The sequence below is a fragment of the Miniopterus natalensis genome, chromosome 16, assembly GCF_054644295.1.
Source record: "Miniopterus natalensis isolate mMinNat1 chromosome 16, mMinNat1.hap1, whole genome shotgun sequence".
Classification (NCBI taxonomy): domain Eukaryota; kingdom Metazoa; phylum Chordata; class Mammalia; order Chiroptera; family Miniopteridae; genus Miniopterus; species Miniopterus natalensis.
In genome coordinates, this window is record NC_142096.1 from 37,560,394 (window position 1) to 37,588,188 (window position 27,795).

A 27,795-nucleotide genomic window follows, 5' to 3' on the forward strand; every position below is an offset into this window, starting at 1 on the left:
GTTTTAGTGGAATCCTGGTAGTTGAGGAAATAATTTTAAAAATAATTTTATGATTGGTGATTTACACCTTATGTACTGACTTTGTCAGCTCTATCCCTCACATAAGAAGCAAATTCGCAATAAATAGGAATAGAATTATGCAGGCAGCTTCGAAATTTCACGCTACTCCTGAACACTCTGACCCTCTGCTTGGGTATCACTTGGTGCTGTTTTTAAATTCCCAAATCAACAGTCTCCTCCTGACCTTAAATTTCAGAGGGCAGCTCAGAACTCCTAGCTTGCCAGCTATCTAAAGAATGGCATTCCCATGGGCCTGATCATCCACTTCTGTTGCTAGTTTACTAGCATCAGGTTTCTCTCTCTCTCTCTTTTTTTTTTTTTGATAAAATTATAATTCAGTTTCATATGACATTTATTTTGAGAGAGGTCAAAAAATAAGAAATAAAGAAAAGGGTGTTGGGAACACTCTGGTTTTTCGGGCATTTCCTGACATTGCATACAAAGGCTAATTCTGTCCTGAGGAGACACATTTGATCATTTGCAATTATGTTGCTCAGCAGAGAAAAGGGTAAAGATGGATGAGTTTTCTCTGAGCGTCTCTGGTGGAGATATGCTTGAGCATGCATTCGGCTAACCAGAAGGCAGCCAGGACTTACGTTCTGTTTCCCCACTATGTTGTCGAAGGGCAGCTCGGGGCTCCAGGACCCTTCTGTGAACGTCGCCCCACTGTTCCTCCTGTCTGAGGAGCTCACTGACTCCTTGACAATGTCTTCGGGCAAGGACAGCAGACTCTCCTCGGGCTGCTTAATTAAATAGGTCTCTATGTTATGCTTCCTCAAGAACTCATTCCTCTCCTTCCCGTGGCCCTCTTCCACGTTATAGTCACCGTTGAGGCAGTCGAGTGTGGCTTTGGAAATGTGAATCCTCCTGGGTACACAAAGCATAGGTCATTATACATTCCTGATGTGGCTGAAAAGGCCATCGCTGTTTTTTGTCCTGTGCAAAGCCAACATCAGGGTACTGTGAGAACATGTCCTCAGCGACAGTGTGTGTTCCCCTGAAAAATCAGAAAGAATAAAAGAAAACAGAATTCCAAGCATAAATCAGTGAGCAGGTCATCACTGCCTTCACCGCAAGGAACACTGCAGCCTCTGATAAAATGCAGCCCTACTGAGCTGCATCTAAGCACTGATTTTGGCTTTTCTTCTGTCAGTCTGATCTCAGCAACTTTTAAGAATCAGTGATTTTTACCAAAAAAACAACAATCCATTTAAAAAATGGACAACGGACCTAAATAGACACTACTCCAAAGAAGACGTACAGATGGCCAAGAGACAAATTAAAAGATGCTCAATGTCACTAATCATCAGAGAATTGCAAATTAAAACCACAATGGGATATCACCTCATACTTGTCAGAATGGTTACCATCAATAAACCAACAGACAGCAAGTGTTGGCGAGGGTGTGGAGAAAAGGGAACCCTCATCCTTGTGCACTGCTGGTGGGAATGAAGACTGGTGCAGCCACTGAGGAAAGCAGTATGGAGTTACCTTAAAAAATTAAAAATGAAACTGCCTTATGACCCAGCAATTTCACTTCTGGGAATTTATGCAAAGAAACCCAAAACACTAATTTGAAAGAATATATGCACCCCTGTGTTTATTGCAGCATTATTTACAATAACCAAGATTTGGAAGCAGCCCAAATGTCCATCATTAGATGAGTGGATAAAAAACCTGAGGTACACTTACACAATGGAATACTACTCAGCCATAAAAAAGAAGGAAATCTTATCCTTTTTGACACATGGAGGGACCTGGAGACCATTATGCTAAGTGAAATAAGCCAGTCAGAAAAAGACAAGTGCCTTATGATTTCACTCATATGCTGAATCTAATGCACAAAATGAACTAACAAGCAAAATAGAGACAGACTCATAGATAGAGAGCAGGCTGCCAGCTGCCCGTTGGGGTGGGGGGAGCTTCTTGGGGAGGTAGAGGGATTGAGTAAAAATGTAAAAAAGAGAAAAAACTCATGGACTCAGAAAAAAAAAGCAATCAGTGTTTTTTTTCCAGTGCTGTTGATTGTATTGGGAAAACAAGTTTCATAAGTGTTTCTGAACCCACTGGCAATTTTTGTCTAAAATCACCAAATAACAATGACAATTCTCTTAGTGTTTTGCCTCATTTCTTCAACTTGCCTAAAATCTTCTTAAGAACAAAAGCAGGGTCTCACAAATCCACAGAGCTCCCTGGAGGGTCTTTTGGGAAAACCACTATAAGAGGTAATTTTCCCTGAAATGTGTACATGGCAAGGAGCAGAGAACAGAGCTGTGGACACGTGCAGGCTGGCAGCTGGCCGGTCTCACTCACAAGGTGAGTGACTCATTCCTGCACAGTCATCAGCCACTGCAGCTCATGATTCAAGTTTCTTTTTTAGCAAAACAACAGATGACATCAAGGCCCTTAAGGATCAGGCTTGAATCGTGGAAATTTCACATGGTAAATTATTCTGGGAAAGAGTTTTTTGTGCTCCTAACTGTCTAACTCAACCAGATGACTTGCTGTGCTGTAGTGTGGTGTGGGTAAACTAGCACAGTGGTTACGTGCGTGGATTCTTTGGCCAGACTGCTGGAATCGAAACCCTGGCTCTACCACTTACTTGCTAGCTGATAGATCTTGGGCAAGTTACTTAACCTACCTGAGCCCATTTTCTCATCCATAAAAATGGGGAAGCAATAGTACCCACTGATTAGTCAGACAGAAAAGAACAAGAACCATATGATTTCACTCACATGTGGGATATAAAACAGAAAGCAACAAATGAACAAAAAAACATACTCATGGGCACAGACCACAGAGTGGTGGTGAGCAGAGGGGAAGGGGTGGGGCGGGATGAAGAGGGTAAAGGGGTCAAATCTATGGTGAAGGAGACTAGGCTTTGGGTGGAGAGCACACGGTGCAATACACAGATGATGTGTTATAGAGTTGTACACCCGAAACTTATAGTATTAAAAACCAATGTCACCCCAATAAACAATAAAAAAGAGTTGATTTGTATAGTCAAAAGAGTGCATGGTACACTGCCCTTACGATAAAAGCAAATGCTTAAATTATTAGGAGCACTGTAAAAAACGCCACTGAGGTCACATTACTCAAGGCTTAGAGGATCGAGGTCTCTCAGGCCTCCGCTTCCTGGGCCCTGTCACTTCAAAGCTCATTTTCTGACTTTCTCCCACTATAGTACCCTATTCTCTCTGCAGTTAATCAAGTAATTGGTGTTTCATCAAATTCAAGGAGCTATTTTACGCCCACTGACCTCAGAACAAACCTTTCCCTCTGCTTAGGAGGCTCACCCCGTGTTGTCAAGGTGACAATTTCTTAGTCCCTGATGCAGCTCAAAACTTATTTCTTTAGGTCAACGCTAATGTTTCTTTGAACGAATTAATAAATAAATAAGGCATATGCTTAATATTTAGCTTGGCTTTTGTGATTCTAGAAACAGTATATCCAAGGAAACAAATTTTTTGAGTGGCATTTCCAAATGTATTGTATTTTTAGTACTATCTCTACTTCCCTCTTACCCTTCTTACCCCTTCTGCTCAATTCCTGCTTAGAAAGAGGATAATTCACTGCAAAGGACATGCAAAAACCCCCGAAACAATCAAGGATGCGTTTCTGATCATGTAAGGTATGTTCTCCACCTTTCCCAAATTAGCATCCTTGCATATAGTCACTGATTTCCAGGGTGAAATAATAGGAACAAAACCACTAAAGATGTTTCGGGCTCTCTTCAGAAATGTGGTGAAAAAGCACAAAACATTCTCAGGATGGATTTTGTCTGTACATACTCAGTGGCGTTGACCTAGGAGAACAGAAGGTCACTAGGCCTCCTCTGAAATGGCTGTCCCAGACCCGTCTCTCTGAGCAATCTCAGAGCGAGGGGCCAGACAGCTCTTTTTCATCTCAGGCACAATGAAACTCCTAGAAGGGTTTTATAAAGTCTGATGGCTGATCTCACTTTAAAATAATTAAGTTAAATGTCAACCCCCATTTGGTATCTTCTCCGGATTCTACATTTTATTACCCTGCATGGTGCGCAGGGGGAGTAATATTTGCATGTGCTAAATCAATATTATGTTTTCTGCAGTGAAAGCCATGCTCACCTTCCCTCATTACTGATTCTTATGCTGAAGTTCTAATCAATGTACACTTACTGTTTTGACAGAAATGGGGTTTTAGATGTTCCTTCTATCATGGCTACTACTTTGAGCTTTGGAGTAAGGACTGTGCAGAGGAGAGTCTGGTGATTACATTTATCTACGGAAATGAGTCAGGAAATATTCTCATATATTGAATGTTAGGTAAACCTGATATTTTCCGATAATTTTAAATGCCAGGATATAATAATAATAGTCGTGACAGTAAATAAAATCTAACAATTTGGTAACACTTTATTTCCCATCAGTGTTCTCTTGTAGCCAAAGCTATTACAATATGACTGGCTCCATGGATTATCTCATATAATTTCCCTTCTTCCAACAACTCTAGCTGATAGGCATTCCCCCCCCCCGCCCCCTTATTTTGCTGAGGATAAAAGTGGCCTAGAGACCAGGAGTAAGTAAATGGCCCAGAGTCACTGGATATGTCATAAGCATTGCTGGATGGAGACAAGCACTTCACTTTCAAGGTCCATGGAAACTACCACAAACACAACCACAATTAATATGTACTGGGCACAGGACCAAGGCCTTTATATGCATTTTCTCATTTAACAAAAGCTCGAGAACAGTGGTCCTCAAAGTGTGGTACCAAGGCCAACAGCATCAGCATTGCTGGGGCACTTGTTGGAAAGACATAGTTTTTGTCCTACCCCAGACAAACTGGCCAGAAACTCTGAGGGTGGGGCGCAGGCACCTAAGGCTTACCAAACCCTCCAGGCGATTCAGATTCCGGCTGAAGCTGGGAGTCACTGCTCTGGGAACCCAAGGCTCAGAGAGGTGGGAGAATTTGTGTGGGGCTAGATGGCTGCTGTGTGTGGCAGGGAAAGAATTTTAACTCAATTCTGCATGACTCCAGGGTCCGGGCTCTCAACCACTATGCCGTGGAGTTGTGTGCCTCCCCGCCTTCCCTCCCTTCTTCCTACGTGCTAAGCTCTTGGGGACACACGGAGGGCCTGGAAATTTATAGTGAAAAAGCAGCTCTGGGCAAACTGAACTGATAAATTAACAATGGGAGGCAGTGCTGTGTGGTGAGGCACTTAAAAGCTGTGTTTATGTGACATATTTAATTTCTTTGAGCCTCAGTTTCCTCATTAGAACAAGGAAGCTAATATTTACTATGTGGGGTATTGTAGGATCAAATGATGTGATGTATTAATGATATTTAGCAGACTGGCTAGTACATACTAGGTACTTAATACATATTTAGATTTGGGAACAAACTCTCTTACTGAAAAGAAAAGTAAGCTGAGTTTATTCCTATATATATTGATTGATATGGATGGGAAATAACCAGACATTTAAAAAGCAGAAAAATATAAACCCAAACAATCTCAGACCACGGAGAGTTCTATCTTCTCCCAAATAATTGCTTCTTAGATCTACACCCCTGAATTCTGCACATGGGAAACCCACTCCTACAAAGTGGACAAACGACAAGAGTTAAGAAGGAGAGGGCTTAGCCCTGGCTTACCCGGGGATTCCTCCAGATTCAAGTTTGTTCGCAATGTCCACGTCCCAAGACCAGACGTCAAACTGCCACTTCCGCAGGCCCAACACACCACACAGCACTGAGCCCGAGTGGATTCCGATTCGCATGTCAACGTCATGCTTCGTCCTTGACCGCACATACCTGTTGATTGGTGAATGAGAGACACGTGTAAGGTCAGAGGGGGCACCCTTGGCCCTGGTGGCAGCTCCCATCTTTCCTACTCCATAAGTTCAACTCCTACCCATTTATATGCCACCTGTTCCATGAAGCCTTCTTGGACTTCCTGGTAACTGGAAAGATTCTCTTCCTTCTCTGAACTCCTCTAGTCTTTTATCTGAATGTTTAAGGGCCCTTATTACCCCCTTTCCCAAACCTGCTCATCCCATATAACCTCTGTCTCAAGGGAAAGCATCAGGATCTTTTTCTACCTGCTAGTTTCTGGTGCTTAAACCTGGGATGAATGACAGATTCTGCACTTCATCCCACACTCCATTTCTAACCTTATTTAATTGTTACTCTGATCCCTTCTCTCCATTCCTCCCACCAACACACCAGTTCAGGCCACCCTCACGCTTCACTCAGTCTGGGGGCCCTGCGTCAGCCCGCTCTCCTTCCTGCCCACATTCTACACAGTTACCGCAAACACAGTGTGACCTTGTCGCTCCCTCACTCCCTTGTTGAAAACTTTCTCCTGACCTCCTCCTTAGAGCAGTGGTCACCCGAGCAGAGCTCACGTCCCTGGGCTGAGCTGGGCTATCCGCTGGGGTGCAGGAAGACAATGTACAGCTTCCAGGCATAGCTTTTGTTTTTCATCTTGGAAAAACTTCAAGGAAATTTGATATATGGGTTGACCTTAATGACCTTACAGGGTCCAAGATGGTCTGTCCTTTGACTCTGAGCGTGGAGGGGTCATCTCGAGCAAAGAGAAAGGTTTCTAGCCTGCAGGGTTTCCTTAGGCACACGCACGCCTCTTCACTTGCAGAGTGTCGCAGACAATTTCAGTGTCTGAGTCAATGACCTCATTTATGTGGGAAAAAATTCAACACTTAGGATATAATACTCTGAGCTGTAATAACTAGAAAAATCCTCAGGGCCACACAGAAATTCAATTGTTATTTTACTTCAAAATGTTTCAAAGGGTTGTCAAAATTAAAGATGATTTATCTTTTTTCTTGACAAAAAAACACAAGTGTTCCCTATTTGCTTCCATTTTTGTGATAATACGTTGCCATTAATATTCTCTCTAAGACAACGTTGGGAGGAAAAAACAAACTTGCTTACTTTATTTAAAGATGACAGTTTTAGAAGGTGAAAGTAATTGCTTTCCCCAAGAAATCTATGCTCTGAAAAGAGAATTTTGAAAATGGAACTTTGGAAATGTTTCCACTTCTTTGGGAACTGGGCTGTCGAACATGAGTTATGTCATCTATCAAAATTCTCAGAGCTGCACATGTACTAATATGCTTTGAGACCTTCCAAATGAAGTTTTTTGGTGGGGGTTGAACCCATTTGTTAAGAATATGAAAAAGCCATTGCCTTCTAATGAGCTTGTAAGAAAAACTCAGAGATACCAGAGGAAAAAATCTATGACTAGCTTATATGGAACTTGGGCATAACTGACTTAAAAACATACCCAAGGGCCCAAGGGCTCCCCCTGGATCTACCTGTCTTTATAAAATATATATTTCGATCTGATAGCCACTAGAGACAGGTATAGAAATAAACTGAGTTTGGAACCTGACCTTTGTATTACTGTATCATAAACTATTAAGATTCTTAAAACAGAATCAATTATATTCAAACCCATTGCTCTCAGTAAACAAGAGTGGGACCATAAAGATTTTAGTACAGTAAGTGAACTAAAATATTTAAAATTATTATTTATTTCATCATTATCCTTTAAACCCACATTGCATGTATGTTTTATAGTATATGTTTTTAAATGTGTGAATAGAATAGAGTAAGTAATAAATACAGTTTATAAATTATTATAGTAATAATTATTATAATCATTTTGGATAAAGATGGGGGATCAAACTATTTATTTATTTTTAATTTTTTAAAAATTTATCTTTATTGTTGAAAGTATTACAAGTGTCCCATTTTCCCCCTCCCCAATTGACCCCTTCCACTTCGCTCCCACCCCCTTCCCTTCGCCTTCACCCCATTATTGATTGTGTCCAGGAGTTATGCATATATGCATATAACTTCTTTGGTTAATCTCTTCCCACCCTCCACCCCCCTGTCCTCTTTCCTCTGAAATATGATCGTCTGTTGCATGCGTCAATGTCTCTGGATCCACTTAGTTTGTCAGATTCTTTTGTTCATTAGCTTCTTCTTAAAGAAGACCCTTCAACATTTCCTGTAGAGCTGGTCTGGTGGTGATGAACTCCTTTAGCTTTTTCTTATCTGTCAAGCTCTTTATCTGACCTTCAGTTCTAAATGATAGCTTTGCTGGGTAGAGCAATCTTGGTTGTAGTTCCATGTTTTTCATCACTTTGAATATTTCTTGCCACTCCCTTCTGGCCTGCGAAGTTTCTGTTGAGAAATCAGCTGACAGTCATATGGGTGCTCCCTTGTAGGTAACTAATTGCTTTTCTCTTGCTGCTTTTAAGATTTTCTCTGTCTTTAACCTTTGTCATTTAAATTATGATGTGTCTTGCTGTGGGCCTCTTTGGGTTCCTCTTGTTTGGAACCTTCTGTGCTTCCTGGACTTGTAAGTCTATTTCTTTCCCTAGGTAGGGGAAGTTTTCTGTAATTAATTTTTCAAATAGGTTTTCAATTTCTTGCTCTCTTTCTTCTCCTTCTGGCACCCCAATAATACAAATGTTGGGCCTCTTGAAGTTGTCCCAGAGGTTCCTTATACTATCATCATATTTCTAGATTCTTTTTTCTTTTTGCTCTTCTGGTTGGGTGTTTTTTGTTTCCTCATGTTCCAAATTGCTGATTTGATTTTCAGCGTCCTCTACTCTACTATTGATTCCCTATAAATTATTCTTCACTTCAGTTCATATAGCCTTCATTTCAAATTGGTACTTTATTATGTCATCTATTTTCTCAGTTGTTTTCGTAATACTCTTACTAATATGCTTGAGCATCCTTAACCAAAATCTTGAACTCTGTATCTGTTAGCTTGCTTGGATCTATTTCATTTAGTTTCTTTTCTATAGATTTCTTCTGTTCTTTCCTTTGTGACATGTTTCTTTGCCTCCACATTTTGGCTGCTTCCTGGTGTTTGTGTCTATGTATTAGGTAGAGCTGCTATGTCTCCTGGAATTTGTAGAGTGGCTTTGTGTAGTTGGTGTCCTGTAAGGTCCAGTGACTCATCCTCCCCAGTCACCTGAGCTGGGCCTTAGGTGCTCCCTTGTGTGGGCTGTGTGCACTATCCTGGTGTAGTTGAGCCTTGGTTGCTATTGGCGTCACTTGGAGGAATTGATCCCCCAGATAATCAGTTGTGAGGACCAGCTGCAACTACAGCCAAAGAGCTGCTGTGCTGGAGACACCCCTATGGAGCAGGATTTACTTCAGTGGAGCTTTGGTGTTCATCAAGTACACCCTTTGAGTGTGTCACTTGTGGATGTGGTAGGGTTGTAATCCAGCGTGGTTGAGTCTGACCACTGGGTGCACTGTCTCTGGGGCCTCCCGGGAGGTACAAAGTCAGGCTGTGCCAGTTCCTTGCCCATGGCCACCCAGCATGAGCTACACAGCAAACTGTAGTTGGCTGCTACTTGTGCTGGGCTTGGAGGTGTCCATCAGAGGCCAAGCTATGAGCTAACGTAGGTTGCCACTAGTGCCAGGCCTGGACAACTTATCAAGCCGTATGGGGCACGCTGCTGCTTGTTTGAGAGGTTTTAGGAAAGTCCTAAGTGTAAGGCTTGAGAGGCCACTTGCATAGAAAAGCCCCTGGAAATGGCTTGGGGGAGCCTGCAGGTGGGGAGGGGTGGGGCCAAAGATGTGAGTCAGGTGCTGGCAATTCAAATATGGATCCTGCCTCCGGCTGTGTGAGGGGAGGGCTCGACAAAGGAGCAATGGCCTCTGCCAGCTCTTCTGCCTGGGAAGAAGCTGCCCCTCCACCTCTCGCCCCAATTTCAGGCAGGTTATTTCCTCCCCAAGTGTCCCAGGTTCCTTTCCAGCTGCTGCCTGGCACTGGGCTCAGAGGGAGTGCGTCTGAGTGAGTCCTTGCATGGGCCTTTTAAGAGGAAAGCCTGGGGCTCCGAAACCCTCAGGGACAGTCCCCGCTATTTTTCACAGCCCAAAGTTGTGGGGACTTCTCTTCCTGGCTCTGGAGCCCTGGGCTGGGGCCCTGATGTGGGGCTGGGGCCCCTCACTCCTCCAGGAAACCTCCCCCACAGAGATGTCCCCTCAGGTTTAAACCATGGCACGGGTGGGGGCCCACTGCAGCATCTCGGTCCCTCCTACCGGCCTCAGTGCTTCTTCATTTCCCTCGTTGTAGGGCTTCTGTTCAGCCAGATTTCAGGAGACTCTGGGTGATGGTGGTTCTGTATTTTAGTTGTAATTTTGATGTGGTTGAGGGGGGTGGCGGGTGCAGCTGTTACCTACGCCTCCAGCTTGTTTCCTCTCCTTGGGATCAAAATATTTAGAAACCACTGGCCCACAGGATAAAATGGAAAATTTTTGGTCTGGAACACAAAACCCTTCCTGACCTGTCCTGGGCCTCAATTATTAGTCTCACTTCTCATGTGCCCATTAGACTCCAGCCATTCAAATAAACTCACTTGTTGCCTGAACCCTGTTTCCTTTCCCTCAGTAGTGCTCCCTCAGTCTGGAATGTCCATTTCCTCATTTAATTGAAGTCCGGATTGTGTGCCTTTCCCAGTTTTCCTATTGCACCTCACGTGAACAATTCTTGGGGTGATGTACTGTAACCATCTATCTCTCCTACTGGATCCTAAACTAGCCGAGGATAGAGACTTTGCATGGTTCAGTGTCATATGCCCCTCTTAAAACGTGCTGTGTCTGGACCTTGGCCAACGCTCAATAAATGTTTACTGAATGGAAAGAAGAATGGATGAATGGATGGGTGTCATGTTCCCACACATCTAAGCTCTTTGATAAAAGGTATAAGCTCCTTGAAGGCAATATTCTGAATAATCCTTGTATCTCTCACAGCCTGAAGGATCACACCTCACATACAGCTGAGTTTAAAAACATGACCCCGTTTTGGGAAAGAGTAAATGAATGAATGTTTCCATGTACAAAACCGAGTCTCTGTGGTTTCCATTCTTAACAGGTTGTAAGATCATACAAGTTACTTAAATGAAAAAGTTGAAGTCAGTTGAAAACATGAAAATGTAGAAATAAATTAGATATCAGGAAGGCAGCCACAGAATTTAGAAAGAATGCTTGTGGCTAAAGGGTGAGACAATTCTTGTCCTTGCTGAAGATTCTAGTTTCCAGGCCATGGTTTCAACTTAAGTTGTAAGTTAAAAAACTATCAGTTCCCTCATGCACTGATGATGAAAAGAGTAAAGGCCATTTGAAAAAATGCAACAAAGCAAGAAGAGAAACAGCATCCAGCACCCAAGAGGAGCATTTCAGTTTCTGTGAGCAGGTCACTGGGAGAGGTCACCTTTGCTGTCCACCAGCTACATCTTGTGCTACAATATCCAAGGACATGATAAGATTGCACTTTCCTGTATATTTCATGTTACTTTTGTCAATAAAATGTGAGCAGCAGTGATATGGGTCTCTTCTGAGTAGAAGCTTTAAAAGCCTGATCAACCACACTCCTGTTTTTTCTTCTGTGTCCACCATCAGTCAATGACCTCGGTGATAGAGCCTTATTAACCAGGGCTCTTGAGTGAGGACAGTGTATGCTGGTGCACTGCCACACCCCCAAACCTCCCATAGTGGACAGGAAATGAGAGTGAAAAGTAAATCCTTGCTATTTTAAAGCACTGAGATTTTTGGGGGATGTTTGTTACTTCAGCATAACCAGGACTATCCTGACTATTACAATCACCGGTCTCAATCCACACTCTTCTCATTATACGTGAGTCACTGGAGTGTAGAAGTTAATATGGACTCTAGTGCCAGACTACCTGAGTTTATATCTTGCTCTGCCATTGACTAGCTGTACAACTTCAGATAAGTCACTTAACTTCTATCTATAAAATGGGAATAATAATAGCATTTTCATATTAGATGAATAAACATATATGGAGAGTTGCAAATAATGTCTGGCACATACTGAGTACTACTTGGTTGTTTTTCATATATGAAGGAACTGCAGCCCAGGAAAGTAAAGGATTTTACTGTGGTCACACTATTCTTAAACTGGATTCTAGGACTAACCTGGGGCTATTGTGTTTTTAAATCTCACGCTCTTTGCAACATGGTATGATCGTTGGCAAATAGTGTAATGTGACCTTGATTTCAATAGCTGTAAATAAAGCTCTAGCTGATTGCTTCACTTTCAGAGCCTTGGTGAACCCCAAAGGAGATAATGGATATTAAAGTGCTTTGCTGACTAATCGTGAGGGACGATTACACAGCACACCATGCTAATGACATTAGGTAATTGACATTACACAGGGAATGCACTGGAACATCTTAATGAAAAGACACTTAGATTTTTTTCTTCTACCAAAGAAAAATCATCAAAGAAGACAAAGTTTCGTTATGGTGCTGTTTTCTTTCTTTTTGTTATGTCTGGGATTTGACTTAAATGAAAGATAGAAATGAAACTATGTAAAAGTAATAAGTAATTTACAAGCATTGATCCTCTTTGGAAAGAGTACCTGGTGGCTACAAACACACACCATGCGTTTCAAGTTCTCCATGAGAGGGCCTTTGAGCATTTCTCAAGTGGAAGTGGAGGGAAATCCACTGAGTTACAAATCATGTTCAGTTCTTCTAAAAAGGAGCCCAGGGATGTTGGCTGTGCTTTCTCAGCCACAAATGAAGAGAAAATGACTGTAGATCACCTGCATTATAAACACCTGCACCCTCTCTTTCTTCTCCACGGCCTCTGAGTTTCTGGAGGGCAGGGGAACAACCTTTCATTCCACATGCCCAGCACTTAGCACAGGGCTTAGCACAGATATATCCTCAGGGCTCTAAGTAGTCATTGGATTAATGGACACAGCTCAAAAGCTTTCTTGCCTTACAGTCCTGTGCTGTCCCAAGATACTTGTAAGGGCCCCAGGGGAACCACAGAAGCCTCTGGACCTGCCGGTTGGGGGGTGGGGGCAACCCTCCACATCTTTCCCCTTCAAATAAGGCAATTTTGCTCTCCTATTTTTCATGCTAAGCTTCTAAGATTTCTTTTACATAACCCCCTCCTTAATAATAATTATTATTATTTGCAGCTCTTTATCGAGCTGGAGACCAATCATGCAGAAATTAACCAGCAAAAGACTAAAGATGTTACTCCTTTTCATTGAATTATAAGGGAGGAATGCTTGGTATATGGTCAATGATGAAGAGCCTTAGGATTTTGCTTTCAATTTAAGTGCCTCAAGTGGTTCTTTTAGTGAATTAGTGAATCTACAGAAGGTGCTGGAGGAATGGCAGGAGGCGTGGTCTAGCAGCCACCACTGATCTGTAGATTAGACTCTCTCCACTATGAAATGCCCTGATGAATAGGGACAGCAGAGTAGCACGCAGGTTTCGGGGAAGAGACTGGAGTTCCAGTGCAGGATCTACCACTGTCCGGTCATGGGAGCTGGAACAAATGACATAGCTTCTCAATGCAAATCACTCCTACCACCACCAAGGGGCACAGAGTCTGCACGAAAGCAGGCCTGGGAGTGGAGCTGGGTTTCTCCACTTACTAGCTGTGGGCACTGGGCTAGCTGCATTATTAGTGTTCAAGTACCAGTTTCTCAGGTGATGGGAGTGAGCACCAGTCCTTTGCAGGGTTGGGATGGTTTATAAAATCATGTTTATAAAGCACTTTACCTGGTGGAATTTAACACACAAAAATAGTGGTTACTACTAACTTTTGTTAGTAATACAACTTATAATTACACAATAATTACACAGGTTGAATCAGATAAAAAATTTTTTGAATTGGTCATGAAACTGTGTTTGCATTTGCTCTAGTTGCATCAAAATAGCTTTAACCAACCCATTTACTATACCATCTGGGCAGTTCCTAGGCATAAATTGGTTCAAAAGGATGAACTAGTTTATAATGTAGTAAGATGAGTGATAGGTTCTCAACTACCTGGGAGAAATAGTGCCCTTTGAAAGTTCTGGAGGAAAGGGAAAGTGAGGGAATTGATGATGGACGTGAACTATGGTCACCGTGCAGGTGTCAATCTTACCTTTACAATACCATGTGTGTGACTACCAGCACCATTTTAAGAATTAGGAAACTGAGTCCCAAGAAGTTCCTTTCTCTAGGGCACACACAGCTACAGGTGGAATGGGGGGCATTTCATCTGAGGTATGTGAGCATACACCCAGTTGTCCATTTCAATTCTCCTACATGGCTTGTTTTTCAAAAGAAGGGGTACATGGACCGGTGGAGTTTGACCTGGCTCTACCCAAAAGGTGGATGACACAGCCCTTACCAATTAACTTCCCAAATCAGCAGACTTATATCGAGCTCCATTTCATAGATGCGAGTGTCCAAGGGTCACAATAGTGCTGGGGCTGCCAGCGTGGTGGCCATAGAACCCAACTTCACCTCCAACTGCGATCCATCCTATAGCCTCCACTGGACGTCAGCGTCAGTCTGCCTTCCAAACCATGGGCCCATCCCATTGCTCCTTAAACATCTGAAAGCCACCATGTGGTATCCTAGCATGAAAGTTAAAGTTTCCCAAAGTGCTTCATTTTGATGTGCACCATGGTTTTATAAGCATTATTAATGTCCATTCTATAGATGAGGGAACTGAAGCTCAAAGAGAATTAAGATATATCTGCTACCTCTTCTGTGTCAGGCCTTTTATATTCATGATCTCATTTCATCTTCACAACCACCCTATACTATTTGTACAGTTCATTCATTCATTCATTCATTCATTCATTCATTCATTCACAAATGTCTCTTGAAGACCTCTGCAGAATCAACAAACCAGCTCCTGTATTCATGGAGCTTACAAGAGGATGGCTTATCCCCTTTTTACAGCGAAGGAAGCAGAAGAGAGAGGTTGAATCACCTGCTCAAGGTCAGTAAATAATGGGCCCCAAGGCTGAGTGCTCTTGGACACTTTGCTGGCTCTATGCCCTTCAGCATTGCTCCTTTGTTTTGGGGGTGGACACATGATAGGAAGACGTATGTTGATTTCTGTTCAAAAACAGGGTGGACCTAGTGAGGGAAAGTGAGAGGAAAGATCCAATCACCCATTTTCCATCACAAAGCTTTAGGATCTTCTCTCTTTCTGTAAAAATAGATATTTTAAAAAGCTGGGGTTGCCTTACATGGCGTGTGTGTGTGTGTGTGTGTGTGTGCGCGCGCATTCTATAATGCATACTTCTTTAGACTCACAGGCATTTCCTTATGCTGGTGAATATTAATGTAACCCATGATGCTTAATGTTTGCCATTTTCTTATTTTGTAGTATGCCAAATTTATTTAACCATTTCCCCACCTTTGGACATTTATGGAGTCAGGTGAACATGGCTCAGGGGCTTTGCTCTGCCACTTTCGAGCTGTGCATCAGAAGTTATTTATCCTACCAGAGCCTCAGGTTCCCCCTCTGAAAACTGGGAAGGGGGCAGGTAATAGTAGTTTCCTTACAGGATTGGTGTCAGATTAGGTGTCAGGTCAGGAAGGTCATTTAGTATGGTGTCTGCCAGGTACAAGGTGAACAGTCAAACACTATTAACTTTATAAATGATCCTTACAAAGAGAGGAGGAAAGAGAGGGAGAGAGGAGGAGAGGGAGAGAGGGGAAAAGGGAGAGAGGGGTAAGAGAGAAGGGGGGAGAGAGACAGGGGAGAGACAGACTGGGAGACAGAGAGAGAGAAACGAGTGCTGGAAGGGAGATGGGGTGATGGAGAGAAGGAAACGTGAAAAGGAAGGATAAGTGATGTGTAAGAGGAAAGATAGAAGAAGGGCGCCAAGAGGCGTGCCGAGAGCCTGGGCACTCTTGCCTCAAGTGAGGAAAGTAAAATAACTCGTTTTTCATTCGTGGTCCTGCCATGTTGCTTGGCAGGGCCACCCTGCCCCAAGGATTATAACCTTTGCTCCAGTTTTCCAGTTGGGGACAAGCCAGTTCCTGCTTTGCATTCTGGTGTCATCCTCTGACTTCTAGCGGCTGCACTGAAAAGACCAGGCTCTGCGATTTTCATTAAGATTCATCAAGGGAGACTCTTGTGGATCATTAATGAAGACATTGCCTTTAACGGAGCCCACCATGAATTCGGTGTCTGTTCAGCCACCGCGCCTCCCGGAATAGGCCCAGGGTGCGTCAAGAGGAGCCACCTGGAGCCACTTGCCCCCTGCTCATGGAACTCTTACGCAAGCCTGTTTTAATTAATGTGATTTTCTGAACAGGCATGCATGAGACAGTATTAAATGCTTCATTAGAAATAAAGTTACATGCAATTACTTTTTTTGTCATTCATCCAGCTAATATCAGGTTTCTAAAATCAAATGTTTTTTTATGGAATAAATTTAATCTGAGGCTTGACTAAGGCTTATTATTTTGCTATCCTCAGGCGTTTACTGATTTTTCTCCCTTCTCAGTATTGGTTTTGCTAATTTATGGGGGGGGATGTATGTGAAATCTCCTGAGCTACACATGGATCCTTTCGGTATAAATGTCTGATTTCAGGCATCAGAAGCAACAGTGCTTCTCCATCGGAAGGACCATAGTTGCAATGTCTCAGTGAAGGACAAGGACAGGGAGACGGCCTCCCTCACTCTTGTGCTTCTCCTCTCTTGACTCTAACCTACTCTTGACACTAGTGATGCTCGAACTAGCAGCAGCAGCAGCAGCTAATCCCAGTTTCCCCTGATGCTGGCACCCGGTCTCCACGTGTCTGTGATTGACCGAGAATCTCTCACATGTTGACTTGATCTGTGAATAAGGAACCGAGGTCACTTTGAGTCGGTTTGCCTTTTGTGCGAGAATCATCATGTCAGCCAAGCAAGGAAACTTGGAGCTGCTAGGATCTGGAGAACCAAGAGGTAGATGCCGCCTCACGGTCAAAGCACCAGCTTCTTGCAGCCCTTCTGTGTCCTGGGGACTGCTGTTGGGATTCTAACTCCAAGGAAATGCCAGAAAGAGGGACAAGGACAGACCCTGACAGGGTGGGGACAATACTTTCACAGGGATCCATCTGTGATGGCAAATAAACAGGGCGACTGTTTAGTCTGGGGAAACCAGTCCATACATGGTTTAGTGACACTGACACTGCATCACAACACCTGCAACATACTGCTATGCATGGTTCCAGACTTCATGGTTTCTGTGGAGTTTTCTGGCTGAAATAAGTGCCTTTTGGGCTGAATAAAATATCACATCCCATCCCATGTAAGTGATAGTTGGTTAAGGCTTAATTTTTTGATAGAGGGATGTAACTGGAATTCTCTTCCACACACATTCAGGTGCAATATTGTGTGCCAGACACTACTGAGATGACAAGGCTGGCCAGGAAGGGTGGAAACTCTAGAAGCCTGGGCCAATTGCAACCAAAGTTTGCCCAAATCCAGAGCTTTTGTTTATCCCTCGGCACCATGTTGTTTGTTAACTGGGAGAATTAATGCTGGACTTCAAGTCACCTACAGTACGATCAAGGAGATGTCTGAGTATTAATAGACTCTGACTCATGCAGCTTAAAAAAACATCCTACTGAATTGTCTTATTCTAAAGGAGCAAAAGCAGCACTTTTTATTATTTATCAACGAGAGGAAGCCCTGAGTCATTTCACCCTTTCCAGAGCTCATTTCTCACTGTCTCACTCCAGAGCTGCAGAAAGGAGAAGGTAAATTGGAAAAAATGGTCAGGAGGGACAAGGTCCTCTCCAGAAAGATAAACGACAATGCTCTAATTATCTTTAAGAATTCCGATAATCAATGTTCATTTCTCCCACAATGCCATCTCTGCAGAAGGCCTCCTGCTGGAGCTCAATGTGCCAGCTTCTATGGAGTTCGTGCATGAACAGATTAAGAAGGTCATCAAATATATACATGATTAAATGTTACTCAACCTCAAACAAGAAGGGAGTCCTGTCATTTGTGTGAACGTGGATGAACCTGGCAGACATATTAAGAGAAATAAGAGAGACAGAGAAAGATAAATACTGTATATGTGAATCTGAAAAAAAAAAAAAGGTCGCACTCATAGAAACAGATTAGTAGGAAGGTGGTTGCTGGGGCAGGATCATGGGGGAAATGGGGAGATGTTGCTCAAAGGTACACATTTTTTTGTTTTAAGATAAAAATAAGTTCTGGGGATCGAATGTATGCATGGTGACTATACGTAATAACACTGTACTGTATGCTAGAAATTTACTAAGAAAGTAGATGTGTAGGTCAGGTCTTAGTATTCTCATAAAAAAAAAAGGAAAAGATAACCATGTTAAGTAATAGATCTGTTAATTTGTTTGTGATAATTTCACAGTGTATGCATATATCAAATCATCACACTGTGCCCTTTTAATATACACAATTTTATTTATCAATTATACCTGAATAGAAACTAAAATTTAAAAATAAGTTAAAAAGAAACTCTGTGGAAAGTTTTGCTGTTGCACACCCATGAAGCCACCCTGGGGGGTGAGACTTTATTGATTTCCTATTGGCCATAGGAAAAGTGGAACCCCTTAAGGGCTGAGGCCCTGCAGGCCCTGGCTGCTCCCAGCCTGCAGTGCACCTATTACCACTCTTTCCTCGCCAGGTTTCAGGTCCTCATTTCTGCCCATGTCTACACTGTCTTCCAGGCTCTTATCCACCACAGGATCTGGCTAATATCTACTCACTTTTCAGGAAACAGCTTAGACATCTCTGCTCTGCAAAGCCTTCTCCAGCACCCCAGATTTAATTGACTGTTCCTTCTTTATTCCCCGCAAGTAACCTGGGTTTGATTCATCACAGAGCTTATTGTACTATCTTGAAATTGCCTATGTGTTCATCCCTCCCACTGCTCTGTAACCTCCCTGAAGACAAACATTACGCTCATCTTGTTCCTTGCTGTATCCCCATAAGGACACTGAGGATACAAATTTGTTGCACAAATAGTTGAAAGTGAGGTACAACTAGAACATAATGAAGCTACTAGGTCCATCTTGGAGAACTAACGGGTACGCAGTGTCCATGAAAAAAATCAGAGGGCGACACCTTTCAACATGCCTGCGATTCACCTCAAAGGATAGATGGGGTGGTTTGTCTTTCCCATCATGTGCATCAAAGGCCTGGCATTATGAAGGAGATCCCCAATTACCTGATGGTTTTGATCATGCTGAGGCCCATTTCAACGCAGCAGTGGGCATGGTCCTGGCGGGGCTCAGGAAGTCCAGAAACACAATAGTAGCAGTCCCCTAAGATTTTGATGCGAAGACAGTGATGCTCCTGAGAGGAACAATGTAGGAGAGGAAAGACTTGAGTCAATAGATGGGTCATTGCTTCAGAAAGGCTTGGGAAAGACGGAAGCGAGGTCAGGTGGTCTGCACTGTGGGGTCAGGAGCCTAGATAGGGTTTGGAAGGGCTCAGAGGTGCAGTGGAGTCATGAGAAAACACTGGATATTGAGCTTAACAGGTACAGGACCATATCTCAGTTCTGCCGTGTACTAGCTTTCTGATCTGAACACCCATCACGTGGACAGGCCTGGTGAAGAGTGGGCATCCAACCTGCACACTCTATGTTCCCCTAAGAATCCTGCCCCCAGCGCTGTCTTTCTTCTCAGGACATGCCTCTGAATTGATGGCTTTAAGCAATCTTTAGCTCAACATCAAGCACTTAAAAGCATAAATCATTTAGGGATTCCTACTGTTTCAACTCTATGTTAAGTCCCTTCTCATGTAGGTGATGGTGCATAAGGAGAGGGGCTAGCTATGTTTTACATATCCTTTTATTCATATGTTAAATGACATGTGTATTCATTAAAAAGAAACATCAGTAGGGCATCTATAAGGAAAGTGTTGTCCTTGACACAAAGATGATTAATAAACCCTATGGTGCACCATATACTAAACAGAGTTAACCCTTACACCCACCTTATGAGGTAGGTACAAGTTTTATCTTCCCTGCACAGGTGAGAAGCAGGACACAGCTGTTTTGTGGCTTCACAATCTTGAGCGCATGATTCTTACAAAATTTCAAAAAGCAAAAAGCACCAAAGAAAAGGTACATACTTTAGTATTAAGTCTGAGGGGAGAGTCTGAATGTTGCAGGTTTTAGAGGAAAGAGAACTTAAGGCAGTTGTAGCATAGGGGCGACAAGTACTGGCCGAGGAGTCGTACTGTATGGAATCAAATCCCACACACCCTATGTCTTTCCTGCGTGTCATTAGTCAAATTACTTAACCTCTGAGACTCAGTTGCCTCATCTGTAAAATGAGGACAAGAATAAAACCTGTCTCATTGGCCTGTGAGGATGAACTAAGATGATGCCTGGGCAGGGCCCAGTGGATGGGTCACTAAACTAATGTTCCCTGTCTCTGTGATGATGACTTGGACTCCTGTCCTAGTCCTTTGCATCTCTATCTGTGATCCGGGCAGATTACCCTCCCTTTTGGTTTCCTTGGAGAGATGGGTGGGACTGAATGACCTCGGACATGCCTTTTAGACCATAGCCCTAAAAGCATAGGTCTATGGCATTGTGGGCAAGAGGCCCTCATTATGAGGTAGGGCGGGAGGGCAGGAGGAGGGGAACTGTAGGCAGATAGGGGCCACTGAGATGCCAGCGGCACAATGGATGCCCTTGTATTGCCAAGCTGTAAAGCACTGTGCTGGCTTCCTAATCTCATCAGGAGCTGGGCCCTTACGTTTGAGTAGCGAATGCCATCACTGTCCCAGTAAAAAACAAGCATCAGACAAGAAAAGAGACTAGGAACTGGCTCTGGTGCTTCCCTTCTGGATCAGATCTCTGGGGTCTTGCTGACCTTCTCAAATGGGCACAGATGCCATCTTCAGAACTCTGAGGCCATGCACAGCCTTCCCAGGGTTATTTTTAGGAGCTTGTGGTTCTTCACTATTGGCTACTTCAATGCTGCTCATTTTGTAGGAGTTGCTGAAGAGGTCTGGTCCATAAGGAATGCTCAGGCCCAACCGCTGCTTCCTCTAAGACCTCTACATTATCAGGGCCAGAATGGAGCCGTTGGCCCACTGGTCCTGGTAGTTTCAAGATTAGTGAAGTCCATGGGACAGTTACTAAAAAATCAGAGAAGGATGGCTATAGGCCTCAATTTTATATTTTGCCAAGGAAGTATGAAAAATCCATCAACAAAGCAAAATAACAACCCAACCACCATTGGCTACCCCATCACTTTATAAAAGAGAAGGGATTTTCAAAAAGAGTAAAAAGATATATTCCTGGAATGAAGGAAATTTCTTTGTGCTAAATGAAATTGACATTATAAAAACTCACTATATTGTGCTATTTATGTGTGTGCGTGTGTGTGTGTGTGTGTGTGTGTGTGTGTATCTGATCCTCGAACAACGTGGGAGTTAGGGGCACTGACCTCCACACAGTCGAAAATCCACATATAACTTTTGACTCCCCCCAAAACTTAACTGTCTACAGTTGTCCCTTGGTAACTGCAAGGCATTGGCTCCAGAAACCCCCATAGAGACCAAAGTGCTCAAGTCAGCCTTCCACATCCATACCCTTTCCTGTGCATAGTACATGGAAGTCCTGTCCTCTTATCTGTCAATTTGCAGACACATTTTTCCGATCAATTCCTGTGAGCTGTCAGGTGACTTGCTTAATAGCCAAGCAACTTCCTTTTACCAGAAATTGCTCTGTAAAGTTCAGCTTAAGGAAGCCAGGCTGCTTTGAAAAAAGATATTGAAGTAGAAAAGTAAAGTAGGGTGAAGGGTTTCTTGCAAATTTTATCTAGTTAGTCTTAATATAATCTTTTTCCTCCCATCTCAATGGTTTTGATATAATAAAAATCTTGGGAAACCCAGAGAATGTATAAAACCATTTGTGTAGATAAAAATCTTAGGAAATATATGTACCAAATTATCAAAGATGGTTATATCGTTGGGCAGGGGTATGATTACAGGGGCATATAATTTTTGTATTGTCTATATCTTTGATGTTTGAATGTTACATAATGAACATGTATTGTTTTTGTAATAAAAAAATCACTAAAAGATAAAAAGAGAGAAGACTCTCAGAACATAAACATTAGAGCTGTTAATGCACTTAAAATAGTTGTATTAGAGAACACGACAATTTTATAGCCTCTTATCTAATTGTAATTACAGAAAAAACACATGGACATACTGTCCTAGTAAAAATGAAACTGTGACGAGTTGCCTAGGGCAGCCCCTCTCCCTCAGGCACAGCGCACCTGGGGACCTGGTCGCCTTTCTCCTCAGAGGTTTTCACATACACATTTACATGATTACATATGACTAGTTTTCATGCTCTTAGTCATAAATTTATCATGCCCTGTCTACAGACCTGAGACGTGCTTTTCTTCCATGCAACAACATATCAGTACAGAAATAGCTTTCTCCTCATTTTTAATCTGTTGATTGGCTTTCCATTGTGTTGGATTTGTTCTTTATAACAACAATTTAGGTTCTTCAAGTTTTGTCAGTAATTTTTAAAAAGGTTTAAGCTGCAATGAGGTCAATTGCATAACAATAAATATGTTCTTTCTTTTACAACTTTAAAGCCTTGATAGTAATACACATATTCTTCATTCCTAATTTGGGTGGGGAGGGGAAGGTAGGAACTACTTTATTTTACAAAAAGATCAAAGATCAAAAGTGACTGAAGTTTGCCAAAGGTGCTGTCAAAGGTCGCGATGCTCTATTCAGAGCAGCCCTAACTACGGGGGCACGGAGAAACTCAGTCCCACTGAGAGGATCTTTAACAGGGACCTTGAAGCTTTCCCTGAATTTTAATAATGTGGTGGATAAACAAGACAGTGTGCGACATTTACATGGGAAGCAGGTTCCCTCTGATGTGCAACATCGTGAAAATCTAAAGCAAAGGCTCATGGGAAGGAAAGGTATCATTACCAAGGCACAGAATTTTGGTGCTAAAAGATGCTCAAAGGGGCAAGTCCAACCCCCTTTAAACATAAGCAGAGGCTGTGACTGATCGGGGGCAAACACATTTAAAGGGAGTTTTCGCCTTCCTGAGCAGAGTTTATTAAACTTTTCTACCGAGGCCTCCTAGGGCAGCAAAGGCTGGTGCAGCCGGGGTGGGCCGGGGTACGAGTTGCTGAGCGCTGATGGGCAGGGTCCTTACTGGGGGCCGGCTCTGTGCGAGGGACAAACACTTCACTTATCCTTCATCACACGCTTGACAGGAGACACGCAGAGAGAGGGCTTGCACAAGGTACATGCAAGTCCGGCCCACCCCTGAAGTCCCCTCGCTCTAAGTAGCCCTCAAGCCACCCGGCAGGGGCAACATCTCCGACCTCCTGCGTCTGCGCCCTAAAGCGCCTGTGCATCGCTTAGTGGTCGAGACCCAGCCCCTGGCCTCCGCCTGGATCACAGATGCATCTTTGAGCCTCAGTCACTCACTCTGTAAAATGGGAAAATAAAGAACCTGCCCCGTAGGTTTGTTGTGAGAACTAAATTAGGTAAGCCAGGCAAAACACTCATCACAGTGCATAACATACGCCAGGCAGCTTATGAATATTTAAGTCTTAGCAAAATTAATAATTTTACTCCATTGTCCACCTGTGCTTAATTTAATATTCATTTTTTTCTTTAAAATCTTTCAATAAAACTCACACCGCAGAAGGTGGGCTACAGAATCTTGTGCCCACTGGGGATCAATAGGCTGTGTACCCCCATTCGCTCCCTCCTCCCCCCCACCGTGTGGACGGTAACCAGGGTGAAAAGCCGAGGCTCCAGGACAAAGTCCACATTCCTTAAAATGTCACACCATGCCCTCCAAGACTGTTCCCGCCTTCCTCTTCAAGCTCACTTCTCTGCAGTCGCCCATGCCCTTCACGCTCTAACAGTCTTGAGCTCCTTAGGGCTCCCCAAGCCAGTAGCATGGTTTTGCGTTTTCACACCTCCTGCCTTGGCCTCGTGGCTCAGCTAGAAGGCACTTCCTTGCCTCATCTGATGCCAGGAAAGCTCCTGCTCTTTCTCAAGACCCCATGTGCAGATAACTTCTTCTCTAGATGCTGCTAGTTCGTGACCACTTCACTCCCCCGGCCCTGCTCAGCATCAGGCCGCTCCTTCCTTCACCACCACCCTGTGCCTATTGTGGCTCGCACCACACTATCCTGCAGCTATGATGGGCTTGTCCTACTCCCTCGCCAGAGTCGGCGCTCCCTGAGGGCAGAGGCTGGTTTTGCCTCCCAGAGTCCTGCCTATTGCCTGGCACATGGTATGTAGTCAATAAATGTTGGCTGAACTACTTGCATTAACTTTTACTTAGCAACCCTTTCCTTGAGTCAGTGGGTTTTATTGTGACACTAAAAATTAGCCTTGGTCACATTTGTTGGTCCTTGCAGGAGGCCATTTTTCTTTGTCTTAGCGTCTCTGAGCAGAAATATTCAAAACCATATATGAAGTAGAATAACTATGTGCAGCTGGCACCAACCGCCATAGATGCAACAATCAAAAGAAGTGGTGCACATTCTTACCCACCTCCAATCGCCAGCCCCGTAGGTAACCCAACTCTTGTGCTAGGAGACCTCAGTCTGCACCTCCCCCGCTGCTCATGTTAGTGCCCTATTAATAGGCGTCCGGTGGCCAGGTTCCTCTGCAGGTTCTCTGGCAGGGCCTTGCCTGTTGGCACATCTCCACCTCTTTCCCTCCAGCGATGCTAAATCTCTTCCGGCTTCTCCATACATACTGAGTAGCTGGCATCTTTATTTTTGTTCCCAGGTCTGCATAAAATGACCTTCCCTGTCTTCTTTACCTCACTAATTGATATGTGATTTATATGCAATAAAACTGACCCTTTTGATGAATGTGAAGAGTCGTGCTCACATACAGAGCATCGGCATCTCCCCCCACATCGCTCCACTCCTCCACTTGTCTCTTTTCTGTCCCTATAATTTTGCCTTTTCTAGAATGGCTTATGTGTGGAATCATGAAGTATCTAATCTTTTGTGTCTGGATTCTTATTTTATTTTATTTTTTTATTGAGCTTATTGGGGTGACATTATTAATAAAATTATATAGATTTCAGGGGTACGATGATATAACACGTCATCTGTATATTGTGTTGGCTTCTTTCACTCGGCACATTGCATTTTAGACTCAGTGGTGCTGGTGCATGTATCAGAGGCCTGTTCCTTTTCGTTGCCGAAGAGTATTTTCTTATGTTTGTTTTCTCATTTGTAAGACAGCCTCAGAGTCCCTTTCTCTGGGGAGTCTTCTCTGACCCAAGGGCTCTGTGTTGCTTTTGCAGTCCCGTGCCACCCAAACGTACCTTCCCACACATCATGTTGTGTGTTGCTAATCTCTTTATGTATTCCCGACTGGACTGAATCTAGGAAGGGAGGGAGTGTCCTCTAGTCATTCCCATGCTCCCAACACATTGCCCCATACACAACCCCTACAGGTGCTCAGCTTCACGTGTGAGCGGATCTCTGTGGGAGTGAGGCTGCCCTAAAGCAGGACATTTTGATACTCTGAAAATGAACTCCCACTTGATGTGGTCTCATCGAACTCTCACAACAGCCTGTGAAGTTGGCCGTGATGTGCACCCTTTACACAGAAAGAAAGGAAGGCATCCTACCTGAACCCAGGGCCCACCTTAAACCACTGATGACAGTGATTTTCCTCCATAACTCCAGTGGCTTTAGGACTAGGAATCTGTGTTTCCATAGCAAACGCTTATCTCTTTTAGCCTGTTTTCTATTTTAGCTCTGATCAAGGCAACTCTAAATAAAGGTCGAGTCTTATTGGCTAAAAAAACAAAGCTCTTAAGTTAGGTCCAACACAATGGTGGTCCAGTGGACTATTGGTTCTTGAGAACAGGCTAATTTATTCCAGATGGCCAAGGTTGGCTGGGAAACTGCAGACAGCCATCACTGCTCGAACCAGCGGTGAGGCTGCAGCTGGATGGCATCTGGACACCTCAGGGGGACATAATGATGTGAGAGTGGAAGCAGATCAGAAGGACTTTGGTTTAATTGTCATGCAGCCAGCTATCTCTCAATTGGGAAAATTAATCTGTTAAACCTCCCATCCCAGACCTGTAAATAACTAACATTGAGCCCCAGAATGTGTGAGGATCAGGGGTCCATGCCCGGGGGCAGGATGCGGATGGTAATGACATTGGTGGTGAAGGCTGAGTCCTCTTCCCTAATTCCACATGCAGTCCTCACTCCCGCCAAAGAAGAGCTGGGAATTAAATTCAACTCACATGGGCCAGTCGATCGAATCTGGCAAAGAGCTCGTTGAGCATCCTGACCAGCTCCTGAGCAGACAGGGTGGTGGAGAGGTTGGTAAATCCTTTAACATCTGCAAAAAGAATACTAGACAACGGGAAAGAGATGGAGCGGGGAGAAAATGCATTAATATTTTAAACCATCCTGGGACACATATCAACACCATCCAAAGAAATTAACCATGGTCTGAGATTTTCGCTCTCCCTGGCACGCGATCCAGGAGGAGAGTCTCAGCATTTAACAAACATCCCAGCAGGAGAGTGCACCCAGGAGTGCAGGAAGGACAGGGGGCAAGCGGAAAGCCCTTCTTCCTGTGCAAAGCTGTGCAGCGTGGGCAAGGCAACACATTCCAAAGGAAACTTATCACCAGGAACAGATCAATTAGTTGGGTGAAGGCAAATGAAGCTTTATGAATTATTTCTGTATTTTCACAACAGCAGCGCAGATGCCCTGAACACGGAGCAAAATCGACACAGGGAAAAGGCACACAGAACCTCATTATCTCAGCCAGTGACATGTCCTCTACCCAAAACTGCAGGCAAACAGAGGTGGGCAGTTTTTCTTTTTCTTTTTTTAGTATATTTTTATTGATTTTAGAGAGGAAGGGAGAAGAATAGAGAGAGAAACATCGATGAGAGAGAAACATCGACGAGAGAGAAACATCAATTGGCTGCCTCCGGCACACCCCCTACTGGGGATCGAGCCCTCAAACCAGGCACGTGCCCTGACTGGGAATCGAACCAGGGACCTCTTGGTTCGTGGGCCGACACTCAACCACTGAGCCACGCCAGCTGGGTGAGGTAGGCATTTTTTAAAAATTATGGGACTAAATAGCAAACCTGGGAGACTTCAGGCAGAATAATTAATTACCTAAAACTGCCCAATTTACTAAGAATTTCCGTGAGGTGAGGTTTTATTCTATGCATATGGTTTGGCCCTAGGGAAAAAGGAAGTAAGGAAAGGGAAGCCTTCTAAAAGCAAGACAGTGCATGAGCAAGGTCTTTGCTAATTCATGCAGCTACCCAGGGGGGAGGCATTATTGTCTCCTTTGTGAAGGTGAGCAAATGGAAGCTCAGAGAGGCAAGGAGGCTCCCCCCCCCTCCCTGCATTCGCCTGGCAGCATGTGGGAGAGCTGGGATTGCCCACTCAAATGGAATGGTTGCATTAGAGAGAGGGAGACAGAGAGAAGGAAGGGAGGGGAGAGGGGAAGGGGGAGAGGAGGGGAGGGAAGGGAAGGGGGAGGAGGAGGTGGGGAGATTGAGGAGGAAGATGGGGGTGGGGGGGAGTAGGGAAGGAGAGAAGAGAGGAAAGGAGAGATACTTGGCGTAGCTTTCTTTCCTGTTGCTTCCTATTAAAATCCTGCTTGTCCTTCAAGATTCCACTATGTGGTAAGACTCATGACATGTTTCCTGAATTGAATCAACAGAAATTACCAGAACCAACACCTCCTTCCTTAGAGTGTGGCCATGGCCACCACCTACCTCATCTCCTAGAAGCTGGTTAGAAATGCAGAATCTCAGGCCCCACCCCAGAACCGCTGGATCAGAATTTGCCTTAGCAAGAGCCTCAGGTGATTATTGTGCACATTCAAATCAGAGAAGCACCGGTGTAAGTCACACTC

General features: G+C 43.8%; 1 protein-coding gene across 2 annotated transcripts in view; it reads right to left on the reverse strand.

Annotated features, from left to right (window-relative positions):
• Positions 1–27,795, reverse strand: part of ADCY8 (adenylate cyclase 8) — a 155,751-nt gene that overhangs the window by 74,669 nt on the left and 53,287 nt on the right. For both annotated transcript variants that reach the window (XM_016215999.2, XM_087825204.1), the window contains exons 4-7: positions 26,150–26,261; positions 19,073–19,200; positions 5,695–5,853; positions 657–927 (exon numbers count right to left, since the gene is read on the reverse strand). In XM_016215999.2, coding sequence (XP_016071485.2) covers positions 657–927; positions 5,695–5,853; positions 19,073–19,200; positions 26,150–26,261 — 670 coding nt within the window. The remainder of the gene's footprint in view (positions 1–656; positions 928–5,694; positions 5,854–19,072; positions 19,201–26,149; positions 26,262–27,795) is intronic.